This window comes from Protopterus annectens, chromosome 8.part0, assembly GCF_019279795.1.
Source record: "Protopterus annectens isolate FY-2018-M chromosome 8.part0, PAN1.0, whole genome shotgun sequence".
Classification (NCBI taxonomy): Eukaryota; Metazoa; Chordata; order Ceratodontiformes; family Protopteridae; genus Protopterus; species Protopterus annectens.
The window spans coordinates 1,445,771,487-1,445,793,139 of NC_056741.1; the positions used below are offsets into that span (position 1 = coordinate 1,445,771,487).

The window sequence follows — 21,653 nt, forward strand, 5'->3', positions numbered from 1 at the left end:
CATTTAATTGTGTCAGATTTAAAGGGATTTTACTTAAACTTTTCAAACACTGAGAAAAAGTTGAATAGATGAAAAATTTTGTTATAGCTCTTGGGATATTCTATGGGCAACCAAATCGGCACTCATTAACAGCAACGCTGTTGAGCTGGGCTTTCTGTATTGATGTGGGCACTCTTGTCAATAACATAGTTGCAGAAATGTGTTTTGTGCATCTGTTTGCTCAGTGTGGCTGCTATTATAATACAGACCATTCTGTATTTCTCTGAAATCTATGGGACAGATATAGCAAGGTGGCAACAGTACTCAATGCTTTTAAGGAGAAGGAATATACATTTCACAATGTCAGTAGCATGCCTTGTACATTAAAGCTGACTTTAATGTGATGAATAGCCATGCAGAATGTTAAAGTGAAACAAAGTTTCACATACTGTGTTTTACAGGGTTATGCCAAACACTGAGATCAAGGAGTAAAATCAAGAAAGAGTCCATATTAGAGTGGGAATTAAGTTATTGTATATACTAACATACTGTTCAAAATCAAATATGTGTTATGCGTTCAGAACTGCAGACAGCCTGATTTCTACTTTTCTAGACAGAAATGCAGAATGATTCAGAAACCAGTAGTCAGGACAATGGCATTACAGGTTGGATGGGAATTAACAGCATATAGGACAGTACATATACTACATGTTGCTATTTAGAGGCATTAATTGTGCATCACTGAATTCATAATGAATGTCAGAACAGTAACTGTAAATTTTCTCTCAGAAACAGTTTGTTCTTCCAAGCCAAGAGTTTGCCATCTACACAAAAGGAATGTGGAGAGCTTTGGGTTTTATCTGCGCCAAGAGTTGGAGACACAAGGTCATGTAATCCGCCAGGTGGAGAGGTTTAGCCCTGCTGAGCGGAGTGGTCTACAGGATGGTGACCGAGTAGTAGAAATAAATGGAGAATTTGTAGATGAAATGAAACACTTCAAGGTAGAGTCATATGTTTTTCTACAAGATGATGTAATAGTCCATCGCTGGACATACTAGTTCAAGAGGAATATGATGTCCTTTCTGCTGACTGGCTTTTGATGTCTCAGCAGCTCTTGTAATGTGGAGCCACCATTTGGCCACTTTGCCTTGTCGTCATTATCTTGAACCTGTTCATTGGATCTTCATAAAATACTGTATCAGATGACCACTTCTGGGTACATATCCTTTAAATCATGTCAAAAATATATAGTTTTAATAGCATCTTGTAACTGACAGCATGACATATAATCAACAAACATTTCACTGAATCGGATTATCAAACATTGAGTACTGAATAAACAAAACACCACCACCAAATAACAGTAAAGTAGACATTATGAAATGGAGCTTAATTAAATGTATAGAAAACAAATCCAGTAGAGTACATGCATTTATGGGGGGGGGACTTTCCTGCTGCACCCCCTGCACCCTTGCTGTTCTGAGGTTGAATATCCTCAGAGAAATTGCTAGACTCAATTTTGCAATGAAACCAAATATTTCTCCTTCACCAGATCAGTTCAGCCTTAGAAGATAGCATATAACTATTGGGGGGGGGGGGGGGTCTACCCTTCAAAAGTGTTACATTTAATACTGCAGTAGCAAAATGCTTACAATGTGTGGAGGAAGTCAGAAACAAGCATAATGTGACCAACTGTGATAAATTACACAGTTGAGGTTGCCCAATGAGGCTTATGCTTGCACAAGTAATGACACTAAGCAGACATACCTGGGACAGGGTTGCATAATGAAGCCTTGCATTTCTGGACATACAGTCACCACTCAAGTGAGTGGACAGTGCTAAGCCTTGTCACATGACTTTCGAACATGAGCATGCAGGTAAGGTGCCACTGGTGGTCCACTGGTTGGAAATGGCAGCCTACATGAACTCTACCAGCTGCGTGAAGAGGTGCTCCAGGCTGCCCATATGGGCATGAAGCCACCAGTCCACTTCAGTTCTCACCAGCAAACAAACTTCATGATGAGAGTGCCCCTCAGTGAAACTGTCTGTTGAGAAGCCTATGCTGCTCACTTGAGAAATAAATACACAGTACATGGTGAATAGGTGAAGTAGTTGTTATACCAACAAGGCTAATCCAGGTATAACTAGCACAATTTAGGACAGCAGCCTGGTAAAAATGTGCAAAAACTATCTACAAAGCAGATGAACAAATAAGCAATGGCTAAACACTACAATGCAAAAACAATGCTCAGTGATTTAATAAACAGATTAAGCACAAATACAGCATGGCAGCAGCACAGTAAATTCCCCCTATCCCCCACCCTCCCCCTGGCAGGCTAATACCCATGACAGTGCAAGGCATGTATAACTATACTTCTCAGGCCTACTGAAAAGTGACTCAGCAGAAACACAACTATTACTGGAATATGAAGGTTGGCTCTCTCTCAGCTTTTCTTCTCATTGGTGGAGAAGGTCTGGCTCATATTTCTCACCTGTCCAGAACTTTGCAGACTACCCATATTATGGCCTTATATTTGTGGTCTGTTCCTCAAAAAAAGAGGGTTTTCTGATAAATAGCAAATTAGAACTACTCCATTTACTAACATATGCACAATTTCTTACCAGCTATAAAATTATCTAGAATCCATCTGTGTGGGTAAGGGTAACATTTGTGTTGCCAGGCTGCACATAAGTACACAACCTTTATGGGCAACATGCTTGAGCATAGCCTTAAGAGACAGCTGAACAGTGCGATGCTACAGTCACGAGTGTAATGTAAATCTGTATAGCAGAGTCAGGCTGCACAGACACACACCTATATTTAATCTCAGTACCTGTTCATGAGCCAGACCAGGCCATGTCGCACTGACTAGAGGTGATAACTTGTTATTGGCACAATTCAGACATAACCACTCTAAATCATCTCCTTAGGACTATGAACTCTAATGCAGAGCAATAAAAAGTATGGTTGTCATTTTGTGGGAAACTGCATTACAGTGAGCAAAACAGAATAATGAAGAAAGTGGATACTTTAGTATACTGACATATAAGGAAAATGACAGCTCAAGGGTTAATGGCTGCCACACACACAAAGTTACACAGTGGTACAATGTGTGTGCTAACACTACGCTTGCCAAGACAAGGAGTCTGACATGATGTATATGTATATTTGTGCGTGGGGAGGGGGGGTTCAAACTGACATACCACAGGGAACAAGCAGTACAAGTTTCAGTCCTGTGGGGGTGCATCCAGCCGAAGCACAGGGAATAGGTAGGACAGGTTGCATTCCTGGGTGGGGGGGGGGGTATGCAACCAGCAAAGGCACAGCAGGGTGCAGGGAACTGGCAGGATGAGTTTTATTCCTGCAGTGAGACTATCTTCACAATGTTGTGTCGGCACACAGACATCATGCAGGCAAATGGCTAAATGGAATGCTGGGTCTGCACTACAAATGGGCACAACTCTGTTCTGTTGGCAGTGGTGCAAGGGGCAGTAAATGTGGCTCAGATGCCCGCAGCTACCCTACTATGATACCATGTCAGAAGAGCTACTTCACAACAGCACCAGGGGATGTGCCCTCCCCAGGGGTGCTGGGGCAGCAAGGTGACAGGCACTGGATGAAAAAGATAGTCCTGCATACCAACACTGATCTGCATATGTACCCACAGGTGTAGCCCATACAAGCATGACAGAATAATGGAGCAAGATAAAGCAGACCAGGTGTTTTGGGAACAGGCAGGACAACAATGTAATAAGTGAAAACAGTAGGACACTGGTGCAGATGCATAGCATGGACAGTGACATGATCCTCCATACCAAGACCAAAGTCCAAGACATAGCCAGTGCTGGATCAGTGACTGGGGATGCAACCCCCACCACAGCAGAAGCTCATAGACACTGAGAAGTACTGCTACCCCTCAGTGATGACAATGAGAGAACACTAATACCCGGTGGTGGATTATATGTGGGAGCCAGGCTAGTCAAGTGTCTCTTGAGGATGGCCTATGTGAGTAGTGGACATGCCATTCCTCAAGGACGTTGCCTAGCATATTTGCCCATTTTACTCACATGAATGCATTTATATCACTCAGAAACATCAGGACTGCAAATGAAATTACATGCACCACAAGGTACAACTGCTAGAGTACCTGTGAGAGATGTATACAATCTGTAGTAGCACATTCCATTACCACAGGACATTGCCTAGCACCTTTCAGAGTTTACTCAGTCATACCATTCTGCATTTCTCTCATTCAAAACTAAATGTCAAGAAATGCATAACAGTATCATTTGGAAAGTCAACCTCCTCTGGTAACTATCATATTGACAACACACACCCCTAAAAGGTGACCCAGTAGTCAGAGACTTGGGGAAACATGCAGACAGTAATCTAGCCTTTGGCTATCATGTGTCTACAGTAGTGAGGAAATCATTCTGTGTTGTGCAACTTATAAACAAAGGTATGGCATCTAAGTCCAAGAAGGTCATGTTCCACTATATTTGGCATTCATCAGACCTATCATTGAGTGCAATTCCCTCTTTGCTATGTACCTAACCAGGCACATCCAACAACCGGAATGTCCATATAGATTCCTCATTAAAAGAATGTAAGGTATAAGCAACATGTCATGTAGACCCCCTCAAAGCCATACCCCTGTATTCTGTCTCCTACAAGCTGTTGAGGGGAGATCTATGCCTGGCATACAAAGCATTGTCAGACCCTCCCTGATGGACCTAATGCATATCTGCACCAACAAAAGCAGTATTAGGGGCCACACCATCTTTCAGGTGTAAACACACAGGAGTAGGGCATGTTGGTGCCCATCAGCATTATGAGACCAGAGTATTCCATTACCTGGGTGTTACTCTAGGCATCAGTCAGCAATTGTGCAGGTCTATGATTCAGACTCACATGGATGCTAATAAGACCATGTCAGATCTGCTTAGTGTGCTGCATGGCCTCAGTGAAAACCCTCAACCACTGCAGGGAATGCAGGCAATGCAACCTACTTGGCATCCATTAGTGCATTCCTGTGGCTGTTGAGAACTGGCTGGCATGGTCATGGAAGGAGATGGCTGAATATAAAGTGTGCACTGTTGCTAAGCACAGATGGTATACACTGTTCCTGAGATAGCCACACTGTCCCCAGGACCTCAGGGAAATGTGTTATTTCACAGAACACCTACATAGTCTCTCCTCTGCTGTCTGTGGAAACCAATTATATTACTGCACATGCAACAGAATCACATATAGGAACTCTTGCATTCGTGTGGTTGAAGACAGCTTCTCCATAGTCAGACATTGAAAAATCTCCATAGCAAGGAAGGTTAATGTTATACAAATGTCCAAGTCCACTTGGACAAACAGTCCATACATCCCCCTTGATCTCATGTGAGGATGGCACATCTACCTAGTCTAGTATGATGTTTCTGTTCTCATGTCATTGATCAGCTATGTCCCAGTCCTGGAGCTGATGGCATTTCAGTACCTGACAAATTATTCCGCAGCATGACCTGGTCATTACTAACATGGGCGACCGTTGCTCTACACCAATAGTCAACTCCTCCCTGGTTAGATCTGACCACAAACTAATCATCTTGGAAATCCATATCCCTCCCACCCCCTGCAAAGGTAACCACCATGAAAAACTTCTCCAAAGCTAACTTTTGGGCTCCTAAAAACAGAGGTGACTAACTTCATGGCACCCATGCAAATGGAGAATAGTTGCATGACTGTCGAATCATACACCAATGCACTGTACGAGCACGTACACAAATGCATGGATCTTGCCATACCCAATAGAATGAAGACACTCTCCTCCAAAAATAGGAAGCCAATCTGGTGGTCTCCTGCCATAAACAAACTCTACAACAGAAGGAGGAAACGTATGCAGAATAAGGTAAACCCCCTTAACAGCCTTAACAAAAACTTGAGATCCCTCAACAAATCCTCTAAAGCTAGCTATGAAAACAGAATTGCAGCAGATAGTAAAGACAACTACAAGTACTTCTATAGTTATGCAAAGAATCTCCATGGCAATACCTAGATTTGCTCTGAGCTACTGCACAATGGTACCTCCTATACCGAGCCAACAGATATTGCCAATATACTGGCCAACAGATTCAGTGCCAACTTTACACCTCTCTCCCCTCCCAAAAGACCTATCACATTAACAGTAGATTGCCAGGCACCCATCACTACTGCTGCACAGGTTAAAACAGCACTGTCCAAGGCCAAGAATACAGCTTCTATGGGACCTGACAATATCCCTGTCTGTGTTCTACATGAACTACAGAGTGAACTGGCACCTCACCTGTGTGCCCTGTTCAGTCACAGCCTCACCTCAGGCTTTGTCCCTACCGAATGGCGCAATGCCACAGTCATCCCTCTCCACAAAGGAGGAGCGACTACAGACCCTTGGAACTATCGCCCCATTAGCCTAACGAGTCTGATATGCAAAGCTATGGAATGTATCATCATGGATCTAATAAACAAGGATATAGGGAATTTCCAAACTCTGGATCCCACACAGTTTGGTTTTGTGAAGGGTAGATCATGCCTGCTCAACTTGATCAACTTCTTTGAGTCAGTCACCAGAGTTGTGGATGAAGGCAAGGTGGTTCACATAGCCTACCTTGATCTGGCCAAGGCCTTTGATACCATTCCCACTCAGGAATCATAGAAAACTCAGTAAGCTACGCATCAACCCCTATATCACTAGGTGGGTTGCAAACTGGCTCACAGATAGAACCCACAGTGTGAAAGTAGCTGACTCCAAGTCAGACTGCCGTCTAGTCGTGAGTGGAGTCCCACAGGGTTCAGTCCTGGGTCCTCTCCTGTTTGGTATATACTTCTCTGAAGTCCAGGCCAACACAAAGGGACTCTGGCTGACAAAGTTCGCAGACGATTGCAAGTTGGGAGCCATTATTAACTCCGCAAGTGATGCTGACATCCTACAGAATGACCTCACTGAGACCAACAACTGGTGTCAGAACCATGGCCTTAAGCTCAATGCCAAAAAATGTGTCATTATCCCCTTTGGGAAAAAAACAGTTTCCATGAATTACCACATCAATAGTAGTCCACTGAACACAGAAGGCGTTTTAAGAGATTTGGGAACACAGGTTGACAGCAACCTCTCTTTCGACCACCACATTGCCACTGTGGTCAGAAAGTCCTTCTATGTGGCACATCTCATTACTAAGGGTTTTGCATCCAGGAAGAAAGAGGTAATTGTCTGCCTCTACTCTTCCCTCATTAGGCCAATCACCGAGTACAATGCACCATTTGGCATGTACCTTACTAGGCACCTGCAACAACTGGAGAGGCCACAAAAGTACCTCACAAAGAGGATTCTAGGCCTTAAACACTTGTCCTATATGGACAGACTCAAAAAACTCCAACTATTCTCTGTTTCATATCGCCTACTTAGAGGCGATCTCTGCTTGATTTACAAAGCCATGTCTGACCCAGCTCTGTTAGAAATGCTGCATCTAAAGAAATCCCAATCCCTCCGCACTACACACTCCAGAGACCACAACCTCATTACCACAATCAACAGAACATGCTGGAAGGATAGGTTCACAACCCAGAGACTGCTCATGCTATGGAATAGACTCCCCATACATGTCAAACAGCACACCTCACTGGCTCTCTTCAAGAGAAATCTTAATGAGTGGATGGGAAATAGAAAATTCACCCCAGGGATCACTCCAGTGGCTCTACTTGACAGAGGCACTGGGAACTAAGGTCGGGTGGCATGATGCCAGGGTAATCCTATGGGCTAGGCTTGTAAAGGCTCCAGGGCCATTAGCCTAGTACACACCTATGAACCTATGAACATGGAGGGTGGCAGCATGCACCAAATTAGATACTTGCTTCCAAGGTGGCCACTAACATATGCTAACCAAATAAAAAAGGTGCTGCCCCTAGGATCTTAGTATAAGTGTGCACCTGTTCATTGAGAAATTATGGTGTTCCAATAAGTCGATCACTGTGGGTCATGTTGCAAATTTTATACTTTCTTTGAATAATGCTTCCATGTTTTATTTCATCATTTGCACATGTGATGGTGCTTATTAGTATGTTTACAGTCATGTGCATGTCATTATGCAGTCATTTCATATGATGCATTTCTTGCTATTTTCCTATGAGTGCAGTCATGCTACATGTCTCTGAATAGCCCCCTCCCTGAGTGTCTCCATTCACCAAACTATTTTGCCTAACTCAGTGCACTATTTTTTTCTGAATACCCCTATTTCTCAGCAGTCAGCAAGTCTATATTTCAAATACTTTCCAGTATGTGTACATATAAAGAATGCAAGCATTTGTAGTGTATGTATACATACACAAATCCATATATATATATATATATATATATATATATATATATATATATATATATATATATATATATATATATAAGTGTGCATACATATATAAATAAGTATGTATTATGTCTGTGTATATATTTATATATATTTTATATGTAATTACTTAAATTGATTGAATACCATATATGTCAATACATATAATGTCAAAGCAAATTGATCGACATTACGCATGTTGACACCTTACTACACATGCCCCAGGAATTAATCTCAGCATATAATTCATAATGAAAGTTTCAGTTGTGTGTGTGTTTGTGTGCATGCACGTGAATGTGAGTGGGATACAGAGAGTGAGTGTTTGTAGGTTACAGTTAATGTAAGGACTAGGGATGGGGACAGATGTTTTTGAATGATTGAGTTTTGGTGTGTGTGTGTGTGTGTGTGTGTGTGTGTGTGTGTGTGTGTGTGTGTGTGTGTGTGCGTGTGTGTGTTTCTATCTGTCTGCCTGTCTTGTTTAGTGGTGAATTGTCATCCCCTTTGATAAAAAGTCTGCACCCATGAACTACCACGTAAACGGCAGTCTACTTAATGCCAGATGTGTGATAAGAGACCTTTGGACCCAGGTAGACAGTAGTCTCTCCTTTGATAATCACATCGTCACAGTAGTCAGGAAATCCTTCTATGTGGCACACCTCATTACAAAAGAGTTCTCATCCAGGAAAAAAGAGGTCAATGTTCCCCTCTACTCAGCACTCATTAGACCCATTATAGAGTACAATGCCACTTTTGGAATGTACCTCACAAGTCATCTGCAGCAGCTGGAAAGGCCACAGAAGTACCTCACAAAGAGGATTACTGGCCTCAAACAGATGCCCTATACTGACTGTCTCAAAAAACTCCAGCTTTACTCTGTAGCATATCTCTGCCTAACATATAAAGCTATGTTAAACCCAGAGCTGTTGGACATGCTTCACTTAAAAAAACCTCAATCCCTCCGAGCTACACGCTCTAGGGACCTAAACCTTGTCATCACAATAAACAGGACATGCTGGAGGGATAGATTCCTGTCCCAGAGACTTCCTGTACTCTGGAACAAGCTACCCATCTATATCAAGCAAAGTTCCTCATTAGCACTCTTCAAGAAAAATCTTGATGAGTGGATGGGAAATAGGAAATACACCCCAGGGATCACTTCTGTGGCTCTGCTCGACAGGGGCACAGGAAATTAACTTTCTTGGGTGGCATAAGCCAGGGAACCATGTTGGCTAGGCTTACTTAGGCCCTTGGGATGATAGCCTAGTACCGACCTATGAACCTATGATCCCTATCCCTGCCCCTAACCCCAGCTCTAGACATTATGGCTCTAAACATTCTTCCCCTAACAGTGCCACTATGCACACAGTGTCTGTCTGCAAATTAGTGGTGTTTTTTTCTTTTTTTTTTTTTTTTTTTGCTTATTACTTGTGAGTCGTTGCCAGATAATGTGCATTGTTGATCCTCTGTGTTGTCAACGTATTTGCAGCAATGTAATGTGTTTCACTGTTAAGTATGGTCAACAAGTAATAATATACTGGTGTGTGTGTGTGTGTGTGTGTGTGTGTGTGTGTGTGTGTGTGTGTGTGTGTGTGTGTGTGTAAAATATATACACACACACACACATATATATATATATATATATTTTATATATATATATATATATATATATATATATATATATATATATATATATATATATATATAAATATATATATATATATATATATATATATATAAATATACACACACATATAGATATTGATATATATGTACATATAGATACACACAAACACACACTGAATAAATAATCTTTTATAATTTAAATTCAGTAGTAATATATGAAAATATTACAGAAAACAGTGTGGTTTCTGCAGCTGAAGCTAATTACAGCCCTAACATAGCCTATGCATATGTAGTAAGATTCCTTGTTTTTTTATCCTGGAATGTTGCAGACACAATGCAAAAGTCACTGTATGTTTTCCTGCTATAAAGCATCTAAAGTTGGTGTGTCACTTAGCTGCTATCCTATAAAGTTTATATTGCAAGCATTCAGATTTAACACCTTTCCATCTTTGTCTTAATTCAACATTTTAAATCTAAAAAGTTATTACTTTCATATCTATTACAATTTGGTCTGTTTAGTTTGTAATAACATCAAAATGGGTGATGCCCAAATGAAATCTAAGATGTTAAAAACTATAAAGTAGTCACACTATCTAGTTAGATTTCAATATGCTTCTCTGACATTTTTTTGTATACTAAAATTATTCTGATTTTTTAATGGGTGTAGTGATAATTTTTGCAATACAGCCTGAATGATCTGCTATATTTCTGAAAATATAGAAATTCTGAAATAAAGTCAAGGGCCTTAAACTGAAACATCTCTTTTTTTGTGGCAATTTTGCTGTGCAGGTGGTACAGAAGATTAAAGCAAGTGGGAATGATGTCACATTTACAGTTCTTGACAGCACTACATACATGGACATCAAGGCTCACAAAGGCAGCGTCCTTGAATTGATTTCTGACCAGAATACAACTCATTTTGCCAGACCTCGACTTTGCATTGTGGAGAAAGACAATACTGGATTCGGTTTCAGCATTTCCTCACAAGAACGTAATGTTATAATAATAGCTGAATTTGAGGGGTGCTTTTCTGCTGATAAGATAAAAAAAAATGTGTTGCTTCATTTTCTGCCCATAGTGGTCATTTAAGTACAGTGGCATCAATCCTAAGTCCACACATGTTTCAGCAGCTTACTGGTAATACCACAGGGATATCCTGGTCCTTAACAAGTAAGATATTACATCATTTCTCAACTTGCATGATGTAGCGTAATGACATATATGTAGGTCCACACCTTACATTAGAGTAGCACCAGAGGTACATGGAGTTACTGCTAACAGCACCATATTAATGCAGTCTGTATCACCATCCATGTTTTAGGAAAAGAAAGCAGTCACACATATATCAGCAGGCATGGGCAGCACTCTGTCCTTGCTCTTGTGATGTAAAATTACACAAGTAGAATCTCTGACGTGCTCCAAGCATCCAGAAAACCCCTATGATGCCCACATATGGTGTTCTAAGGACTGTAGCATGACTTGGAGATCTGTGAGATACAGGGTACCTTTTGGTTGATGCAGTATATTCACTGGAGCTGCAGCTGCTGATACCAGTATGTCAGCCATAGTCAGACAGTAAACACACACACTTGCAGCATCACAGAACAGGTATTCACACACCCCAAATATATTTTTGTTTTCCTGGAGAAATGCATCAAAGCACTGCAAAACACCCTTGACAAGGTGTTCAGCATCTTTACTGCCTCCTGCATCTTGCATGCTGCAAAATATTATGTTGCAAATTCTGGCAACAGCACCATCATCATGACAACTTAGAGGAGGTACACTGAATGTGAAATGGGTTGTCATCACCAAGATAGACTGGCCGACAGCAGCAGACAAGTACCTGTAAGACATGCACCATACCCATCCAACATTTGTTTGCCTAAGGTAAGTTTGTTAAGCTGGCATGCAGCCATGAACTTTTATAGTTTGATCATGTCCCAAATACTAAGTGCACAAAAAAGAACCATACACTGACAAGTGAAAACACCCACAATGTGGCTCACCTACCATGATATGTCACAGCCACAACAGCTTTTATGGCAATGACCACTCCTGGCTGCTCAGCAAGCCTAGTACCATGGCCATAAGATATATGCAATTGTGCTGGGAAGTCATGTCCACAGCAGCAGCAACTAAACTAGCAGGCTGTGAAGAAACAGCATACCAACACCAGAGGATTTCTATGTGACCTTGGTAGAGAGGAAATATAGAAACATCATATCCACACTGGGAGAGTTCCTGCATGGTCTTGGTGAAGGAGTCCATCTCATTACTTGGTGATAATATTCTGCATTATGACCACATGATGCAGGATCACAGGCAGCATACGTATGAATCAGCAGCTTCTGTAGTGTCAGTTATCCTATCTTCTTAGTGTTATACGACATTTAAAGAAACTGATCTTGGCAATACCCACCCTTAGATTGTACCCCCCCAAAGGACTAGTAGGCCAATCAAGCCTGGGGTGAATTCGTGAAAACACAGTCAATCATTCAGGTCCTGCTTGAAGGGCAATAGTGTAGCACACTGCCTAATTTGCAAGTGAGGTGGGGGATGCATTACAAGATGAACCTCTCTCTCCACAATGTTTTACTTATCTGCTGTTGAAGATTTAGATCTCTAGTTCTAGTATTGGTGGAAGTTGGCACTATTTGATTTGTGAAGATACAAGAGATCCACAACCACTGGGAGTCTTTAAGATACTTAAAAAGAGACAGTGTTTCCAGTCTTTCCAGGTAGCTAAGGGTGTTTAAAGCAGCAATCTTCCTAGTTAGGAATGTCTGAGTGCTTTCTAGTTGTTTGAAATGTCTAGTGTGGTACATCCTAAAAAGTTGTTGTACTCAATAATTGGCCTAATCAATGCTGGGTGTGAATGGACAATGACCTGCTTAGATTTGGATGATATTCCCCTAGTCGGTTTGCTGCACTGAGTAGAAGGGCTTCTTGACTACTGTTGCATCAATAAAGGAGAGGGAACTATCAATGCAACTTCCCAGGTTCCTATCAATATTCACACTTTGAAATTGAGTTTGACTATGCTGTATGCTGTGTGGGGGTGGGGGGGTGGGGGGGCTTGTCTACTAAATGTGACAATGTTGCAGTTTTTTGCATTTAATTTGAGACCATTTTTAGCACAAGTATTAATGATCATAAGTTCTTGCTGAAGGATTTTGAGATTAGAGAGGGACTTGACAAATTTGGTTAACCAGATAGTTTGGTTCATGGTCTGGAGATCAGAAAAGTACATGCTGAACAAAAGAGGTCTCGACACTGAGCTCTGTGAGACACCACTGGTCACCTTCATGCTCTCTGATGAGACACCTGCTACCCCACACCATATGGGTTCTGTGACTGCCCTTTAGACAATTTGCTATTCATCTTATCACATAGGGATCTATTTGTAATGCATTAAGCTTACTAACTATGCCAGTTCACCAGCCTGTGATACCTATTTAAAGAAGTTAACCAACCTTGACAATTGGATACAAAATCATATATATAATCCCAGTGTAGCCCCCATGTCCCTTATGGACAGAGTCCGTCAATAAGAAAAGCATTACCCTAACTAGCCCTCTACAAATCCTTAGTTACATCCCTACTAAAATGCCCTCTGTAGAGATGCCCATGATACTCAAGACCCAAATGGTTTGGGGTGCACAGCTAGGCTTGTAAAGGCCTTAGTGATCGTTAGCCTAGTAACAACCTTTGAACCTATAAATTCATTAGGCAGGATCTGTCTTTAACAAAGTCAAACTGTTACGAGTGTAATCTGATGAGATTTTTTAATATCATAGTTTATCAGGATAGTGATAATATGTTCCATGGCTTTCTAAATGAGACTCATCAGGCTGATGGGTCTATAACTACCAAGGTCAGTGGTGGTGCCACACTTACAAAGTGCTACCTCCTACATCTATTTCCAAATGGCATATAGGAATTCACGACTCTCACAATACAACCAGTGTATCTTTACATTGGGCTCTTGCAGGTGCAATACTAGGATTAACCAGAGGTGCATAAAGCACAAGTCCTGTTTTTCAGACCACTTGAAATCACAAACAGCTTGTCCAGACTGAGATCAGTACCCTGCAGTGTCATTGTTGTGCAGGTCTGTGATGTGACTGTTCCTCATGACTTGTGCATGTTGCCATGGAGCATCCCCCATGGCAGCATTTACAATAGCAGCAGCAACACTCCATATCACATGGAGTAGGTTCCCAGACTGGTATTAACAATATGCCCTCCCCAGCACGGCCTTTTGTTTGCAGTACCCACATCTCCACATCTGATCCCATAGATATGATTCCATGACTGTCATGGTGGTTCAGGACTTGAATGTTCCATTGAGCACCTTACAGCCAATCAGAGACCTCCTAATGTCCTATAGTTACATCATCAGCACCATTTTCATGTACACATCCTGGCAGAATGGCAGCATACATTCCAAGAGCAGTCATCATTGAATCTGACGATGCTTGCAATATCATCTGTAGCCACGTAGGACACCAGGCATCAGATCTTTGGGTGCTAGCTTCTGTGTCACTGCCAAGTGTTACTACATGGCAGGAATAAATGGATTTACTTGCTGTCGGCACACTGCTCTACCTGATGGCTGCATCTGCATTACAGATAGGGGCAAACTCAACAGTATAGCTAAAAAGAAAAAAAAAGAAAACAAAAGCTGCTCAAAGATGTCCAAATCCAGTAGTTAGGATACCGCTGTTTTATTATCATACCCCAACCACAATTCTTAGTAAAAACAATATAGAAAGGTTAAGCACTTTCATCTACTTCATCATCCATTACAGAATTCCTCAGAACCAGTAAAACATGAATTAATTAACTGCTCTATATATAACCTTAATCAAACCTAATTACACAATCAGTTAAATTTAACAGTTGATAACTACTATTTTATAAGAACATACATATTAAATCTTACATATATTCAAAATTAACAAATAGTCATTCCTTCATTTATAAACATTGTACATAGATAAATTTATTAAAAGCTGATAAAGCCATTCAAAAACAACTATAATGAATGTGCTTAAATATAAGCAAAGAACACATTAGACCCATGGGTCAACAAATGATTACTATGAAAACATTTTTATTCAATCCAGATGGGTCCTGGGAATTTAAAAGTAACTGCCTCTACAATTCCCTGAATTCTAATATTGTTTCCCATGGGCCACCCCTGGGATTCTGTTAAACTTTCTCCAAAGTAGTAAATTGAAACATTTTAAGTCCCTGACAATGCCTTGTATGCTTATACAAGGCATTGATGAAATTCATTTTACTCATATTGTAAACATGCTGATATATTGTTTTATTAAGAAAGCCCATTCAGTCTTACCTAGATAATAAACCCAGCAGGGATCACAGCAGACAACGCAGACAACACTTTTGGACATACAGTTACAACCACTAGCTAAACTCACTTTCAAATGGGATGGACCCACAATACAACTGCTTCCTGCACAAATTGGAATTGAGTGCAATGCCCACATTTTCTCATCCCTTTTATGGGCCAGGTACAAAAAAAAATACTGATTCTCAAAAATATTTGTCAAATTCCTACCCTTTTTATAAATAATTTTTGGCTGTTCCCCTACAAGTTGTAATAAGGCTCTATCTGACTTGAATACTGCCCAGCACGTCAAGATAGTTTTCCTAAACTTGCTTAAGGATTGATTGCTAACAATAAATCTTTTAGAGAGACCCATCAGTCTAATGAGCCTAATATGCAAAGCCATTCAACAAATTATCAAGGAAATGAAAAACAAGGACATTGGCAACCTACAGACACTGGGTCCATCCCAAATTGGCTTTGTTAAAAGAAAGTCATGTCTACTTAATCTGGTAGACTTCACTGAGAGGGTCACAAGGGCAATGAATGAGAGTGTTGTTGACAAGCTCTCTGAGGCAGGATTAAATCCTTACATAATTCACTGGATTGCTGGCTGGCTCATGGACAGGACCCAAGAAGTCAGTATCACTGGGACTACCTCCACCAAGATTGCTGTCATCAGCGGAGTACCCCACGGCTCTGTGGTGGGCCCACTACTGTTTGGTACCAACTTGTCAGATGTCAACACTAACTTTCAAGGTCATTGGCTCAACAAGTTCACAGATGGCTGTAAACAGAGAGCTATTATAGATATCCCCCAAAGACACCAAAATATTTCTAGAGGGTTTAACACAGACAAATTACTAGTGCCAAAGCCAGGGCCTAAAACTCAATGCCAGAATTGTATTATAATGCCCTTTAGGAAACTGTCAACTCAAGTTAATGACTCCATTGATAAAACAACCCTAAGAGTTGACCAGTAGTAATTGATTTGTGCACATATATACACAGCAATCTGGCATTTATTTTAATTAAACAAGAAACATGTTTATTAAATTATCATGTATGACATAGGCAATCTTACATTTATATAAATGAAAATAAACTATACTGATACAACCTCAGTTGCAAGCATTATACATTACAAACCATGCCGACACAACTGTAGCTGCAAATATTATATATCACTTATAATATATCTAGTCATTGTCAGTCAACTATTACATCTCATTTAATTCCTGCCTTCTTTTAAACCTTGTTCCTTTTCTGCATGTATTGTTCCCACAATTCCCATTTTTTTCAATATAATTTGCTCCTACCCTTTTCTAAAGATCCTAATTCCAGTAGTTTTATCTCAGTTACTATCTTCAGTACTTCTAGTAAAGTTGGTTTAGACTCTGATTTCCATTTCCTAGTAATTGCCTTTTTGTTAGCCATCATAATTAGACTCAGCAAGGCCTTACTATTTCTATGCAATTCCAATCCTGTATCACAGCTCAAAAACATGATTTCCTTAGTTAGACCAATTTACACACCCGGCATCTCCAACAGAGCAGTCTGCAGGGAATCTTTAAAGTCTGCCAACTCATTACACTCCAGGAAAATATGTTCCAAGTTATCTCTTTCTTCCCCATCACACCTCGAACATTTTCTGTTTACCTGCGGAAAACTTCTTTGGAGTCTACTTGGGGTATAAAAATGCATATGTAAACACTTTCAAGCAAAGATCCTAACTCTTCTAGACTTTGTTGCATATTTGGGAGACATACATATATCTCATTGTTTCTTTGTGAATTGCTTATCCAGTCTGTCTTCCAATTCCTTTCTAACCTCCTTTGATTGATTTTTATATTTATCATGCAATATTTTATATGCTCTACTAATTATTCCTTTCTTAATGGCACCTCCTGTTCTAGATTCTACTTAAAACTCTACCAGTGCTGGTCTTTCAGTTAGGACAACCATCTGGTCTTTGACCAATGCATAGCTAAGATAGTAAGAAAATCATTCTATGTTTTCCAGCTTATAGGTAAGGGTATGGCATCCAGGTCCAAGGAAGTTATAGTACAACTCTACTTGGCCCATATCAGACCTTTCATTGAGTACAGTGCCCCCTTTGGCATGTACCTAGCCAGGAACTTTTAACAGATGGAACACCCACAAAGGTTTCTCACCAGGAGAATTCAAAGCATTAATAACCTGTCCTACACTGATCACCTAAAAGCTCTGTCACTGTATTCAGTCTTCTACAGGCTACTGAGAAGGGATCTTTGCCTGGCTTACATGGCTTCCTCAGACTCAGCCCTGATGGATCTGTTGTATATGCACAAAACAAACAGCACCAGAAACACTAGATCCAGGGATGTAAACTTCACTTGTGACATAAACAGAATGTGCTGGAGAGACACATGTGTGTCCCAAAGGATCCCCACACTGTGGAATAGGCTCCTCATCTATGTAAAACAGAGTTCATTCCCTGACCCTATTCAAATGAAACATTGACAACTGGATGGGAAATTGAAAATTGACTACCAGTCTGACCTCCATGTCCATTATTGACAGAGGTTATCAATAAGAAAAGTATTATCCTAACACCCCTCTACAAATCCCTTACTTAACTCCCTACTGACATGCCCCCCCCCCCCACACACACACACACATAGACACCTATGATACTTGGGATCCAAATGGGCTTGGGGAGCATGCCTAGGCTTGTAAGGGCCCTAGTGGCCATTAGCCTAGTAACAGCCTATGAACCTAGGAATGGCTGAGTGTTGTTTTGTCAGGTTAACCATATAGGAGTTCAGTTGGAAGGCACTTTTTACTATGGGTAGCTGGAGTGGAGATATACACATCCATCACCCAAAGTTTAATGCAATTTTTTTATAACTGCTTCTTTAATAAGTAATTTAAGGAAATTAACATTGCAGTTTGATAAGGTAACAATGTATGAATAGCAGAAGTAGTGATTTATGAATAAAAGTACTCAATAAATCTCTTCTCCTAACCTGCTATTCTACAAGGTCTGATAGCTGTCTAGAAGTGCAGGTGAGATGAATGACTCAGGTTCTGGACACAGTTCTGTAACTACAGTAATTTGAAAATTATTAGTTTGCATTCATGTTTCATATTGTGCAGGAATTAGTTGCAACTACTTCAAATGTTTATTAGTCCTAATTTGATACTTTGATAATGGTTGGGGAAGGAAATTAAGGACTAGCTTCGGTGTCACCACATGAGAATAGAAGGAGAATTAGAAAGTAGAAATAAAACATACAGCTGGGATAATGAAAGCAAAATATGCATGTGTTATCTAAAAGCAGCACCCAATGACTTCTTATGTTGAGAAAAAGAGTAGTGGGGAAAAAGTAGCATTTGCTCTCCACCGCAGTGAAGACTGAGGATTGTGGCAGTACGATATGGTAGATGGAGAGATGTACATGAAAGTGGGGATAAAGGAGAAGCAAATAATTATTTGATGGGTTATGCCAGAAGAGACTAGTAAGAGTGATGAGTAATGGAATTAGTGTTGAAGTTTTTGCACATAAGAATGAAGAACAGAAGGAATAGCATGTAGCAAGTCTTGTTATTTCTTGTTTATTTGTGGATATATTTTCATTTAGGAACTGTCTGGTGCCATCTTTTCCTTCTTGGGTAATACTTTGCTGGAGATAAAAGATGTACAGGACAGGAAGGGGCCATGTTACATTCATGAGTGCTGTAACAAAGACAACAGGTTCCAGAGTTCTGCTTTGAACAATTAATTAAGCAAGGCCCAGGACCTGGACTGTGCAAAAATGAAACAGTGCAGTAGGACTCATGCAGACAAATATTACATTTCTGATAACTAGATGCACAATGTGTACCAGATTACCAGTGTTGTTTAAACAAGAATACCTTAAATTTAAGCATCAGTTTAGCTGTCCAAAGATACTTTGCTAAAATAAGATAAAAATACACTTTATGTTAACAGATATACCAAAATGCATTTCCCATCATAACTGTTCACGATGGTATTTTCTAGGAATATCCAGCCTGCAAACAGGAGCATACAGAAGTGCTGAATAAGAGAACAACAAAGAATGTCTTTCGTTTTTTCCCAGTTAGGGGTCGCCACAGTGGATCACCGGTCCGCAGATTGATTGGCAGTGGAGTTTTTACAGTGCCAAGTTGCCAGCCCGGCATCCAACCTTCACAGAAGGCACACGCACATACACACACCTACCTGCATGTCTTTTAAAACTCACTTGACCGCAGGGAGGACATGCAGACTCCACACAGAAGGCACTAAAGCTGAGAATCGGACCAGAGAACCTCTTGATGTGAGGCGACAACACTAACTACTGCACCACCGCAGCCTCAGAAATGCCGAATGAGAGAAATATGAAAGAATTAGTGATGCAACAGGCAGCACACTTGCCATTGGTGTAGACAGTTGTGCGTTTTATTCCCACACCAGGTAGATCATTTGCTGACACTGCAGTGCAGCATAAGGTGGAAGATGCAGTCATGAGTGAGTTGCCAAGCACATGCAGTAGTTGGAGAGACCACAGAGGTTTCTGACCAGGAACATCCAGGGTCTCAAACACCACTCATGCAACCTGCATGCAAGGCTTAACCTGGTCTGTGACATTAATAGAACTTGTTGACAGGATAGATTTGTGTCCCAAAGACTCACCTGTCTGTGGAATAGACTCCCTTTCCATGTCAAGGAGAGTACCTCTCTAACCTTCTTTAAGAGGAAAATGGATGACTGGATGGGAAACAGAAAATATACCCCTGGGATTTCACCTGTGTCCCTGCTGGACAGGGGAAACAGGTGCTGACTTTGAGGGGAACATAGTTGAAACTCTTGGCTAGGCTTATAAGGGCCTCCAGGCCAATAGTCTAGTATCATCCTGTACACCTATGAAACTATGAGTGTCAAATGAGACATTAAACTGAGGGCCTATCTGCTTAACTTGGTGGTAGATCAGGTGGATGCAAAATATCCCATGACACCTATGGAAAAGAGTGGGGGAAGTTATACAATACCCTGGCCAGATTTGCCCTAGTAGTATAAATACCACCTATGACCTTCCCTGAAAAGAGGCTACTAGACTAGTTGTATTAACCAGATTAACAAAGGATAAATAAATAAAAATCAGTGCTAGACAGCAAACATAATGGAAAATGTACCAAATGTATTACACAGGCCTTATTTCTTGTTTTTCCCGTAACATTTAGACTAGGAAATTTCCATTTTCAAAAAGTTGCCACTGCAGATTCAGGAATAATACAGAAGGAATCAAATGAATCAGTATGAGTAGAAGTGATTTACCTAAGCTAGAGCCACCTACCTAAAAGTCTGCAAAAGCAGAGAGTAAGCAGGATGTTGCAAAGAAAGCAAGAGGAGCAGCGTGAATGTACGAGACTTACTTCAGCTCACTCGGAGAAATACAGGAGGGACTAGGAGGGAAAGGAGTTTTTAAATGAGGTAATACATGTGTAAAGAGAAGGGAAGGCCAAAAAATTACAGCGTTACCAAGAAATACATAACCACGAAGTCAGCAGATCCGAACTTTTATTAAAACAAAAAAGCACCTCGGCCACTGGCCTTCCAAGAGTTATCTCAACATTCTACAAAAAACACTGAAATACTAATAGTCATAAAACATTAATTAACACAATTAAATAACATCCAATAAAATCACACATTTAATTACAATAGCGATTTCTAATTGCATTCAACATTCAGACCACTAGGGGTCAACATACAATATTTTAAAATAAAAACTGCTTCCTCATAAAGCAATTTATTTTTTAAATCCACACCATAAAATACCTTAACGTTTTCTGAAATAGTACCCCTTAAACAGCTACCATCCCAACCATGATGCAAATTAAAATTAGTAGCTAAAGGACTCTTCATTTTTTATTCTTAATATCACTTAAGTGTTCCTGCAACCTTACCTTAAAAGCCCTTTTAGTCTCCCCCACATAAAACAAATTACAATCACATATCAGTACATAAACAATGCTCTCAGTATTGCAGCAGAATACATCATTTGGCCTAAAGATATTCTTATTAATTTGAATAAAGGTCCTCACAGTATAGCTACAAATTGAACATTAGTAGAAGAATTCAGATCCCGAACATCTCTCAGAAAGGATAAACATACTTTGCAAAACTACAGTCTTAAAGTTCTTATGATAGTGCATAATTTAAGACACAAGTGCGCAACATGTTGGAATGCAAAATTTGTAAACTTAAGTTTAATGCTAGTTTTCATATGGTAACACTTGGGACCTTAAGCAAGTCATTTACCTTCATTGTGCCCCTAGT

At 40.4% G+C, this 21,653-nt stretch overlaps 1 protein-coding gene across 1 annotated transcript in view; it reads left to right on the plus strand.

The window, feature by feature from the left end:
• The window catches only part of PDZD3 (PDZ domain containing 3), a 316,510-nt gene that overhangs the window by 227,560 nt on the left and 67,297 nt on the right, over nucleotides 1-21,653 (plus strand). Inside the window, exons 4-5 of the mRNA XM_044079455.1 lie at nucleotides 769-980; nucleotides 10,759-10,960. Coding sequence (XP_043935390.1) covers nucleotides 769-980; nucleotides 10,759-10,960 — 414 coding nt within the window. The remainder of the gene's footprint in view (nucleotides 1-768; nucleotides 981-10,758; nucleotides 10,961-21,653) is intronic.